At 47.8% G+C, this 12795-nt stretch overlaps 1 protein-coding gene across 1 annotated transcript in view; it reads right to left on the bottom strand.

Moving 5' to 3' along the window:
- PLXNA4 (plexin A4) overlaps positions 1 to 12795 on the bottom strand; it is a 414876-nt gene that overhangs the window by 102299 nt on the left and 299782 nt on the right. Inside the window, exons 5-8 of the mRNA XM_086744556.1 lie at positions 8719 to 8842; positions 5205 to 5358; positions 2458 to 2557; positions 99 to 213 (exon numbers count right to left, since the gene is read on the bottom strand). Coding sequence (XP_086600682.1) covers positions 99 to 213; positions 2458 to 2557; positions 5205 to 5358; positions 8719 to 8842 — 493 coding nt within the window. The remainder of the gene's footprint in view (positions 1 to 98; positions 214 to 2457; positions 2558 to 5204; positions 5359 to 8718; positions 8843 to 12795) is intronic.

The following is a 12795-nucleotide window of genomic DNA, read 5'->3' as shown; positions in this document are numbered from 1 at the left end:
GAGAAGGCCTCCTGGACTGTTGGTCAGACCCAGGCAAAAAGGTGACATCAGCCCCGAACAGCCCACGTACGCTACACATGCCCTGTGCCCCTGCCTACCTCGGGCAGCTTGACTCGTCCCTCCTGGAAGGAGCAGGAGCTGGGGTCGTGAGTGCAGACGTGGCGGTACTTGCACCAGTGGCACCGGTAAGGGCTCTCCACGCATGACAGACACCTGGAGATGGAGAGAAAGAGTAATAACTTGGCCAGCTGGGCCCCGAAAGCGCAGATCTTGAGGCTGATAGTGTTTCTCGGAAGGAAATATAGCCCAGCAAACATTGCTTTTGTCATCTCTAGCAGAAGGCAATGGGTTTTGCACTGACGCAACAACATCAGGTCTCAGGATGATGCAGGGCTTGCCATGGCCTGAGCTGGTTGTCACTGTGATCACAAATGTATTGTATTAATTAGATAATTTAGATTGCATTAATATCATTGTAACTAGAGTAACAACAAATATTTGTTGTATTTTGGTTGCCCTGTTACAGCTTCTAATCAGACTCTCAACAACTTCTCAGCTTCACACATAAGGCGCATTCACCTTTTTGCCTGTAACAGAATCCTGAGTGTAATGAAAATAAATACAAGATCAGGGGATGGGTAGAAACGGCTACAGCCTCACTGCCTCCACAGTAAACTGCAGCAGTGCCCTGGGAGCTGCGAACGCATCGTGGGAGGAGTGGTTCCCATGGAGGGGTCTCTGTGGACCAGCTGGCTAATCCTCCCACTCACGCATGATACAGAGGCCAAACACAAACTGGGATGCACCAGGGTCAGAAAGCCAAGGATGAAGCAGGGAATTTTCTCTCCCTGTGTCCCACACGCTTCTTAGTGTGAGTTTTTCCCAGGGTGATGCGACTCCTGCAAACTCTTAGTTTTATTCTTCTTTTTTTTTTGTCTCAGCAGAGAAGGAAAGACTATTGTAGCATCTGCCCAGGAAGCAGAGGACATGATTAGGAAGTCACTTACTGAGGGTGTAGGAAAGAGCCATTCCCTTCATCTTACAAGTTTTTGCTCTCCTATGCCATAGAACCTGTAGTGTAAAAGCTGCAAACACCTCTCCTGGCTGTGTTACCTCACTAGCTTATACCTACATTATACTTTTTTTTTTTTTAATTTAATAGAATGTCTAGCAACAGAACTGAGCTCTCTGCACAAAACAAGAAGTGGATGGTAGTCACTCCTGGTCGCTCACATTGTTGCAGATCTTCATGTAGCTGCAGGCTCTGAAGTAGCTGGAGGGGACTTGGAGGGGAAATTTTCATGGCCCTTATGTGTCACCAGGTTTTTAATGGGCAGGAGTGAAAAAATTGCCTCCAGTCGAGCTTGGCTGAGCCCAACAGGCAAACACACACCCTCTCCCCTGTCTCTGTGAAATCTCGCTCAACTGCAATCCACTTTCAGCTCTGGTACAGCGAGCTGTTCTTCAAATTGGTAACAAGTGCTTGCTCTGATACATCAAATTAAAAATGGATAGTGTATTATAGTTTGTCAAGTAAGAAACCAAAACATGCCATAAATATTTAACACCACCATCTCTCCTGCTCTCCCCCTAACACTTGCTTTCTGACACTGTTTGTCAAAGCAGCAGGAACACGGAAATAGGATTTGCCTTTCCTTGTAAATTGCTGAGCTGCAGTAATTATCTGCTTTTGGCACTTCTGATGGCTCAGTGGTGGGGACAGAGCCACTCAGCCTTGCTCAGGGGTGGATCAACCTGCTGGAAGAGCATCTTTCTTCAGGAAAGCTGCACACCTGCTCCGGTGGGGCAGCTCCTGAGCAGCCCTGAGTGCCAGCTAAACCTCATATTAATGGATTGCAGGGCAAGAAAGGAGCTCGCAGGATGGAAAAGATGGTCTTGAGGGAATCAGCTGGGTGTTCACTTCACACCATGCAGGAACCAGCAACTCCTGTCTTTCCAGATCTAAGGGCCCAAGACCATGCTAAGCACATGGGACAGGCTGCTACTGGTGGGACTGGCAGCATGGACAAGGGTTGGAGGTGCGTATGTGTGGGCAGGATCCAGCCGTCCACAAACAACTGCTTAATAAGAAGATGAGGGGCTATTTACTGAGGACGTGACTTGCTTTTGACTTCCTTCTCTGGTAAACTCCCACTGACGTGATGCTCCTTTGCCCGAGGCACACATGAGCATGTACCACTCCCCAAGGCAATGCCTTCCTGCAAAGGATGCTCATCAGCAGAACAAATAGTCACTATATTATTCTTGGACTTCCCAGGAGAAATGCCACCATTCTGACCAGCACCCAAGTGACCCTGTATCACTGGTCACACCCTGACCCCTAGTCACCTCCACATCTAACCAGCTTCTTGAGGGACATGTGCCCCAGTCAGCAGTGGGTTCTGTGGCAGATTCAGGAGTGGGCTGGAAAGCAGATAGGAAAGGAAATGAACATACGAGTTGTGGACGCTGCAGTTGTAGAAGACGAAGCTGGTGCTGGCAAAGGTCATACCCGTTTCCTTGGACTTGAGCTGAAGCTGGACAATGTGATGGTCTCCTGGGGAAAAAATAGATGCATCAATGTGTGACCACGTTCTTAGCCTGTTAAAGGCCTTTTGGCCATGCCACCAGTCTGAACCTGGACTATCTCACAGTACCTCAGCTAGTCTATCCTCAATAGATCTAGGAAGTGCAATAAAATCCTTCCAGAGCCCAGTTCTTCAACATATACATCTCACCCTCTCATGGTACTGAGATGATGGAGTAGGTCTTCATCATACTTGGAGTCTGGGCTAGACGATGATGGCAGGTGTAGGCCATACCTCACTAATTTCAAAACTATGGTGACTGAATTCATCAAGTAGGAAAGCTAAAATCAAACACAGGATGCAGCTATCTGGAATTATGAGGCCATTAAAATGGAGTACTGTTCTTACATTTCTTCATTGCTTCAGGTTTATTTGATGTTCCCAGAAGGAAAGGGTCTGTGGAAGATTTGACTGCTGGCCCCAAACACTGGTGGCCTGTGCATACACTATCTGAAGGATAAACATACCTGCTTTCCTAAGGGGATAGAAAAAGATCTACTTTCTCCTCACTCTCATTTAACATCTCTGAATAGGGCCCAATATCCAGGACAACCATTCCTGAAGAAGGCAACTTCCAGATCCCGTCCCTAGAGAGAGGTTATACCTTGATGAAGCAGGATGGAGAAGGAGGATAAATACCACAACAGTGAGGATAGGGTAGGGCCTCCATATCTGCAGCCCGGGGAATGTTGATGAACAGGGAGAATCCCACGTGAAGAGTTCCTCCAGGTTCACTCACCCCATTCGCTCCAAGGTCCGTTCACCCAAGCCTTTGACCACAAAGAATGCAGCTCAGCATGAGGGACATCCACTAGCCATTGCACTTCCAGAAGGACTAATCCACTTCCATAGCAGACCCATCCACAGTGAAGTCTGCACCTCAGCTCCTACACATCATCTTCTCCTTCCCTTTTCCACCGCTCCCATGCTGGGCAGTCAACTATTACCTCCTCCCACAATGCCAAAAGCCCTATTCAGAGCCCATCAGCTGTGAGTAATGAGTGGGTGCAGTGATTGGAGTAATTTGGTGGGAAAGGGACCCATGTTTAATTCAAGACTTCAACCTGGCTGGCCCTTTCACCTCTATTATTTTCCTCCTCACCTGAAAGATTCATTAATCAATCAAGCCAAAGCAAACTTGACAATTCGTCCCAGCATGCGCCTGCGTCCGCGCTTACCCACCTGCAAGCACACACACAGACGCGCGCACACCCCACCCACTTCACTAAACACATTTTGCTGCCAGTGCTCGACTCTGCTGCCCATCTGCTACCGCTGGCTTTGACAGCTCTGTTAACCGCTCCGTATTTAACAACTTTGCCAGCGTCTTGCATGTATTTTAAAACAGGATGTGAGGATCCGATGGCTTCAGGGATCAGACGTGCCTCGGAGCCGCACATCCTTTGTTTCAAATCCAGCTTCTGGTACTATGCGTGGAGGACCTGGTCTTTGCAGAGGTTTGGAGCATCAGCTGCTGAAGTTCACATAAATCTCTCTCTCTTCTCCTGCCTCCAGCTTCCACTGCTTTTTTTTTTTTTTTTGGTTTGCTGGTTGATTATAGCCTGGCCTGGGACAGATGTCCATACCAAGGAAATAGCTTCTGGTGTCTATCTCAGTAGGCAAACATGACTGATAACTTGGTGGGACCTGAAAATGGTAACAACCCTCTGGGGGCTTTTTTTTGGGATGGCAATGGTGTGCAGCTTGGGGAGAGCAGGGAAGAGATGATGGAGTCAGTTTATGTCACTTCATTTTCTGTGACCTGAGGATTCTCAGAGACAAAAATTTACAGTAAAATTTCACAAGAAACCAAGGGCAAAAATGGCAGCATCTTCTCTGCACCTCTCAGAGTGATCAGCAGGGTCGACATTTTTATATTAAGTCCCTGCAAAGAGCTGCAGGTGCTCTTGAAAGGACCTAGAACAGTAGTTAGAAAAGGGAAAGAAAAAAGGGCAGGAAGTTGTGGGTGGGGGGATCGTCTTTGGAGAAAAGGTATTTTTCTATGCTGGACCACCATGGGAGAAAGAGCCAGTAACAAACCCAGAACAGCTGAAGGCAGTAAAGGACAGGGATGAAGGCAAGGAACTGAGCATACAGCTCTAAATCTGGGAGGAGCAGGATGACATTCCAGTCAGGATCGTTCAGGTCTGCAGGACTTTCTGGCTGCTGCACGGGATGGGATGTGTTGAGAGCGTGAACAGCCTCATTCCCTGGGTTGTGTAACACCAGCCTGGGCAAAAGGCGAGCGAATATCCCACAGCCGTCTCTTGTCTTTGCTAGGTATATGCAACTGCCACTCGGTGGCAGTCTGAAAACACTTACGCTCACACATGTAAGCACCTTAACACAGGAATGGGTGTTGCAGCTGAACACTTGCACACGTGTGCACACACAAACACACACACATTCAGACAACACACGCTACAGCGTGCTGCTGTGCAGCTCTGCCAGCGAGCATCAGTGCAGCGTCCCACCTACTCCCTGCGCTTTGCATGCCCCGTCCTCAGGCTCTCCTGAGCCAAACGCCTCTTTGGGAGGATGTAGGAGAGGCACAGGGGTGTGGGGTGAGGAAAGGAGGGAGAAGTGGTGCAGACAGAGGAGCTGTGGGATACCCACCGTTCTCTGTGATGATCTGGGGCACCTCTTTGGCAGCCGGCGAGATGCATTGAATCTGACTGCCCACCACCAAGCCATCCATCTCTGAAAGGTCTTCGAAAGTGCAGTTGACTCCTGCTGACAGCTCGGGGACATTGTAGGTCTCCAAGACCAGCTGCAAGCAAAGACGGAGGAAGGGAAGAAGAGAGAGAAAAAAAAAAAAAAAGAAAAAAGAGAGAATACTAAGCTGAACAACAGAGCTGGTCCAGCAGGAGAGAATTACACTGGAGAGGTTGGACAAAGAGCCTCTTGCTAGAGAGAGCATCCTCCTTCAACAGAAAGCAGCGATTCAGGAGAGGGATGTGTGTGCGGAGGGGGAAGGGGATGAGATGCTGATGCCGACACAAGTGGTACATGGCTATGTGGGGACGACTGCACTGCGTCCCAGTGCTGGCTGGGTCAGTGGAGGGGAGGGAGTGCTCACTGTCTGTCATGCAAGTGTAAGGTTAGGCAGGGAGTCTTTGGAGCCAGCTGTGAAGACCAGGGCTTTGGTGGCCCCAAGGCACGCGGTTTCTGAGGAAGGTGACTACTACTCACAAGAGGCACTCTGCAGACTACAGAGAAACTGTAGCGCTCCAGTCTAACTCTCTACGGCCTGCTCTCCTAGCATCAGCAGATGGGGGAGCGCTCTGTCACCAAGTTCCTGTGTAAGGAGAGTCTAGTTACAGCCTTCAGTCCACCACAAAAAAATGCTCTCTCTAGAGGCACAGCAAACCTTTCCTGCCCATCCCACCAAAGAAGCCATTGGCCCTGGGGACATGATATTTTGGTGCCTCATACACACAAAAAAAAAAAAAGCTGTGGAGGAGGAATTGCCCATGTTTTTAGAGTTCATAACACCCACTGGCATTGCTATGTCATTATCCATGGTCATGAAATAAAAAAATCTCATGGCTGGTTTCCACCATGTTCATTCTCTGGAGAAGGACCCTCAATCCTCTAACTTTCTAGACTAGCTAAGGTCCTACACTGCGGGTCTCTGTCACTGAGGGTCCTGCCCAACCCACTAAACCATTTGTGAACACAGAGAGGCATCCTAGGGTACTTCTAGCACCTGCTGATGACCTAGTAGTTAGTATATATTTAGCAGTTTTGTGACCAAACACTAGAGCCGACCACTTGACACAGGCACAAATGCAGATGCTCTCCACGCTTGCCAACTCCATGAGCTACCTGAAGCCGCTTTGAAGGTTGCAGCCACTGAAAGGAGACACAAATGCATGCTGAAGTGTTGCTTCTACCAGCACAAAGAACAGAGGAGATCAGTCCAGGTGATGGACGATGACATAACATAATCCTTACTGTTCCCCCACACTGTGTTTTCCTCACTTAGAGAAGCCTTGGAGCTATTTCTTCACACTAGGCACCATCAAGGAGAAAGGCTGAGCAGACAGCCCTTAGCCCTGGCTGATGTAAGCTTTTGTGAGAGTACGTTCTTTTTTGGGCAATAGGAATGAGAAAGGGAAAGGCAATTTATTTTGTCTTGGATGGGGAGTAGGAAAAAGCCTTGGTTATTTGGCTGGATTTAGCACTCAGGCTAAAATCTCTTCTCCCTGCTCATTATTATACTGCTAGCAATGGAGAAGGGGAAACTATTCTGCTTAACAAATCTCTCTGAGCATGGGCAATGCAGAATGAAGTTGTGCCAAGCAGAAGATGAGATCAATGGATAGACCAGTAGTGCGTGGCCACAAACATCATGAGCCAGTGCTCATCCTGAACAGGCAAGAGGTCCGACATCCCACACGCCTGCTCTGGAGCTGCTGTGATGAGGGAAGAATGGAGCCTACCCCTAGAAATATCTCTTCTCAGAGATCCCCAAGCAGCAGGCCTAGATTGAAACAGAGTCAAGCAAAATTTTCAAAGTCCCTGTTAGTGCCCCAAATCTAAAAGATTGACTGTCCACATAGGTACCTTCTCTCCCTCTGAGGGCAAGAACTTGGTATTGTTGACCCTTTTCTAGAACTCAAGTAAGATTCAGTAAGGACACCTCCAGCCATTTGTTCATTGGTGCTCCACTCCTGATTTGCCAAGAGCCTATCTGTGATGACTATGGATGAGCTGGGACATCAGTCTACCTGGCTGAGACTCCCATGGAAATGTTCATGCAGGTTATTGGGTGAAAGTCAAACTATGGTGACTTCTGATCCCAGCAGCTCTGGGTTGGTTTGCCCTGGCAGAGTAACCTAGAGGTAAAGATCTTTTATTCTGTTATCAATTTCAGTCACCCTGAGCCAGCTAGTCCCCTAGGATTTATTCCAACATGAAAGACTTCAATGACTACTAAGAGAATACGAAAAAGAAACCTTGAACTCCCAGAAGAACAAAGGACTTAAGATGTTTCAGATCAGTTTTGTTTGAAGCCTAGGGAAGTAAAGTCACAGTAAAGTTAAGAGGCTGAAACAAAGCAGCAATGATTGGACAGGCAGGCTTTGAAAGGCTGATTTCATTATCACTGAAGAAACCCTAGCACTCCAGAACCTGTCACCTGGAAGATGTCTGGCAGCTGCACCTTGAGCGGCACCATTTAGACCTTTAAGGGTGTGGGGCTAGTGAACAACTCATCCAGAGAGGGAGCTTTTGGGGCCAGAGTTGTCAACTCAATTCCAGCCCAAACTCACATGGCCAAAAGGATATAGCCCTAGTAGCCTGAATGAAATAGCTGTCTGCCTTCTTGGAGGATCTCACCACATAAGGTACTGCAGCCATGAGTTAGGAGAGAAACGACAAGTTGTTTAGATCTTCCACAGACATTTCTTGCCTCAAGCCTAGAAAATGATCAGGATCATCTGCTGCTCTGCCAGAATTCACTGTGTGGCTCCATTGGCTGCTGACTTGGGTAGCTCAAGGCCATAAAGGCTAAACCCTGTCTGAGGCAGGTCACAGGAGAGATAGCATGAACCTTGGCAGCATTAGGTTCCTCTGCGTAGCATCTTGCCTCTCTGCTCTGCATATTCGGTGCTGGAGCTGCAGCAGGGTGAAGTTCTTGGTAGCTTAAGTAGGAGACACTTACATCCAAGCTGATAGGAAAATGGAGCTTATTGAAATAACTCATGATATCTCTCACTTGTCTGTCTTCTACAAGATAATTTCTAACCATGATAATGTCCCTTGCCTAAAGAACATGTCCAGGCATACAAATCCTTCTCCCAGGAAGGTAAAGGACCACACTGTGTGCACACAACACTTGCACGGCACAGAGTCCCTTCAGACCAGCCCTCAGATCCTCACAGTAAACAGGGAAGCCTCTTTCCACACGTCTAGACAGAGGATAAGCAAGGCCAAAATGATATCCCATGGTGAATCTTTCTCTGTGCCAGGAAAGTTTCTGGGGAAGGTAATGGACTCTGGAGAAAATTGGGCATGGAGCTGCCAGTCCTTCCTGCTCGTGCTGAACCCAGGTTGCACATACCTGGGTCTATTAGACTGCATGGGCAAATTAAACCTGAGGGGGACAAGGATTAACGTTCCTCACCAACACATTGTACTGGGAGACAGAGATGTTGTTGGGATGCACGGTAAGCCGGACACACTGCTTCATCTCCGAGGCGAATCTCCGAGGCTCGCTGGAGCGCTCACACCGCTCCTTCCTGGTGCACCTGAGAAAATGGGAACAGAGAGGGACAGAGTTAACATAAAGCCAGGCTGGAAGGGTGAGGACAACCATGGGACAAGGGAGGAGCGATCATTTTGGACAGAAAGTCAACACCGTATCTTTTGTGACCGCACTGGCTGGAAAACCGCATCCATGCCCTGGAGCACTCTGACTCCAGTGCTAGCAGCCATGGGATTGCTCAGCAGGCTGGAGAGTTGCAAGGACACCATGAAATGTGGAAGGGTGATGGGTGAAAGCCCCATCCCTTGGGCAGAATGCACAACTCTAGAGATGCTCTGTCTCTCTACCTACATAGCAGGTACAGCATAACCTTCCCCTTGGCAAACCCACAACCCTGAAAACTGTCCTGTCCAAGAGCAGTGGCACATCTCAGGCAGGGATGTCCTTTTAGAGTAGCTGTCCATAGTCCATGCTCCTTGCTGAGAAGACTGCAAATCTGTGGTACTTCTGGGCTGTTGGTACCTCTCTGCTGGCAAGGGGCAGCCCTCCCATCCATTGCTCAGCTTCTAAGTAGTCCCTGGCAGATTAAAGTTTTTTTTGGCACCTGATTTGAAAGTGCCTGACTAGAGGTTCACAGGGTTGAATCTTAAAAAGTCTATTGTTCCCAGTTAGTGACAGTTCAGTGAAAGTGGTGGGTACATGGCATCTGGGCTGCACAAGCCCACGAAGCTTACACCACACGTTAATTGTTGTCAGTGCTTTCAACACCGTCACTGTCTCTTGTCCTGTCTGTCCCGTGTAAACACAAGCCGGCAATCTGAATTGGTAGCAGTGTGCCCCATTTCAATCCAGATTTGGGTTTGCTTAGCATAAAGCACATCTGTATTTCACTCCACATGCTCTGCCAAGGCCATCGCTTCTGAGGAAGATGTCTGCCTAGAAATCCACAGGGTTAATACAAAAGGACAGCTCCGACTGCATGCCAATTACCTTTTGCCATTAAGCTAATGTTATGGACTTGCACAGGGCGTCTTCAATGGATTTTGTTATTAGCAGTGCTATTACCCCCCATTAAAATCAGCTATAAAGACGAAGTGCGGGTGTTAAATTATTCACCCGCTCCCAGACTTTGGAGTCTGAGTTGTGAGAGCATGCGGGGACTGCTGGAGAGTTAGCTCCAAGATCACCCCTCAATGTCCTTGCCTCCTGGAGCAGAGATTGTGCCCGTACGCACGGGGATTTGCAGATGGGGATCTAAGCTAAAACATGCAAAAGCAACCCAATATATGGCTGAGCCTGAATATTACAAAGCTTGGGATCTTGCCTAAAAGTTTAGGGCTTGGCTTCTCTCTAGTGGATAAAATGAGCAACCCGATTTCAAACTCAAATCGCTCCATCTTTCTGGTAGAGGAAAGTTGTCTGTTTCCAGTGGTAGCAATCATACAGGGAGATCTCTGCCATTCTCAGCACGCTCTTGGTTTGCTTTGCAGATTTGAGACAGCAAGAGCAGCACTGCAGCTCACGCTCTCCGTTCCCTGGGAGCCTTCATCCCGTTAAGTCTCCTTTAGCACTGCCGCATGCTGGATCAGGAATTTTAAATGTGCAATCTCCAGAGGGCTGGGTGGATAGCCGATTAACTACTCCCAAAACTCTAAGTTTCATATTGCGGAACAAAAGCCACAGCAAAACGCTGACCTGAGATTTTTGTAAGTACTTCTATGAAACAAATATACACAGCAATCCCATCAAAGATCTGCAGAGTGTGGGAACTCCTCTCCTGAGAACAGCTTGGAAAAAAACCCTTTTGGGCTCAGTGTTAAAACACAAGCGCCCGAATTCTTCAAGATGTCCTGCTACCTCCCATTTATTCCTTCCAGCTGCAGCATGCCAGAAATGTCCGGATTTTCTAAAACTAGAAAGTCAGGTACCTAGGCTCACTTCAAATGTAATAGCACAGGAGGTTGCGAATGCACCCCGCAGATTTCCACAGGAGGACAACACATGGGTATAGGTTAAGCATCTAGAAATGTTGTTTGCATTCCCCAGCTGGTATATAAATCAGCATCTTATTTTGCTGTTTACACATTTAAGTCATGCAACTCTTCAGACCAAAACCTCGCTCTATATTAGACTGATGTGTCTTGCAGCCTTGCTACCTGTTGTAAGGCGTGTTGCCATCCAAACAATGAAATTATGAAAAACCAAACCAACCTAAGCCTGGTTTCAGTATAATGTTAAGGTTGCAGTGTCAGGCTCTGAGGAATTAGGTACTGCCAGATTGAAAGTAGCTTCTGCACTCCTAAATCTACTCCCTGCACTGACACGCTGCAAGTCAGCCTTTAATTACAGGATCACACATTATTATTCTTTTTTTCCATGGGTGACCTCAGTTCTGCCGCTTCCTAACTTTTGACTTTGACTGTCTGAGTTTTCAATGCAATTTCTCAATTTAAAACAAAGATGGGGGCGGGAGGGGGAGAGGAAGACCTTGAAACACCCAGCTGTGCCTTCTGCCTGAGTCTGATGATGGGGGCTCTGCCAAGCTGAACTAAACCGAGCTGGGCTCTGGGTCACTGGCAGGGTTCAGGCTCTCGAGTCAACACCACAGACCCCTTCCTTGAGCTAGCAGCATAATTCATCCCAGGTGACTGGTCCCAGCAGCTGCATAAATCAAGGCTAAAAGGATGGAGCTGCCTGCCAGTGGGTTTTGCAAGTTTGTCCATTCAGAGTGTAGTGACAGGCGCTCTTCTCCAGAGTCTTTTGGTTTTCCCCGTCTCGTCTTGCTTGACCATCTTGTCTATCCTGAGCTGTAGCATGTGGAGCATCCTGTGTGTTTACACACCACGCTCTCCCAGGTGTCTTCCCAGCACCTGCAACTGAGGTTCTTCAGAGGCAAAATGTGGATTTTCAGGGGAGCAGGAAAAAGTACAGACCTGTCATAAAGTAATCTTCCCCCTCCAGTCTTCCTCTGCACTGCCAAAAAATGTTGTGCCCTCCCACAAGAGTGGGGGGAAACAGCAGAGAAAATTGTTTCAGCATGTGTAGAGCAAAATATTGCCCTCCAGCATCAGCCTCTCAAATCCCTGAATGGTGTTGGCTGAGACACAGAAACAAAGGTGGCAAAGCATTCACCCACCGAAGGCAGCTGCCCAGAGGGGACATTGCAGCCCAAAACATAAGTTCAGCAAATTGTAAATAAAAGTAAATGGGACTTTTAAAGAATAAGCACTTCCAGACACAAGTGCCTGCCTTAGAAAAGTGGTCACCTGGAAGGCAGCTGCCTGCACAGGGCAGCTGGACTGTGAAAGGGATAATGAAATATCCCAACCCCAACTAATCATTCCTATTGTCTCTGCTGAGAGTCAGCATGTACTTCGGGCCCTGGGAGATTGCTGTGACTCTGCTGTGCTCTCATCTGGTGTATCTACTACGGCTTACGCAGAAAAAAAAATACCCTGTACTTCCAATGACTGCTTCGCTTTAATAAAATATCAGTAACTCTAACACGCTGGGCCCGTCAACATGCCGAGATCCCTTTTCACTGCCATACAACCTAATTTGATGCTATTCATGCTATAATTAGCCGGTGTGTAACTCCCAACCAGTGGCATCACGTTACACTTAAGACACCTAAAAGAGCATATTCCGCTCCTCAACGTATTTGCATAAGATTATGGTGTAGACACGGCACTTCTCTGTACGTCTTAATAACACCTGCTGTTTCATTATCAGCTGCGTCTTTAACAATTGCAAGTGTCCTGCTTCTGTCCAAACCATTAGTACAAACACTAGAAACCGGTCCTACTGCTGAACCATGAGAAGCGTTATTTCCTCCTCATCTCCCATTAAGAATAAATACCACTAACGCTAACCCTCTGTTCACCATCCACTTACCAATTATTTTAATAACATTAAATTAATACTTCACGCTTCTATAGCATCTCTCATCTGAGGATCTCAAAGGGCTTTGCCTGGAGCTAATTAAACTTCACGACA

This window comes from Chlamydotis macqueenii, chromosome 1 (assembly GCF_036417535.1).
Source record: "Chlamydotis macqueenii isolate bChlMac1 chromosome 1, bChlMac1.mat, whole genome shotgun sequence".
NCBI lineage: Eukaryota > Metazoa > Chordata > Aves > Otidiformes > Otididae > Chlamydotis > Chlamydotis macqueenii.
The sequence above is the reverse complement of the archived record's forward strand: the minus strand, read 5'-3'. Positions and strand labels throughout refer to the sequence as shown.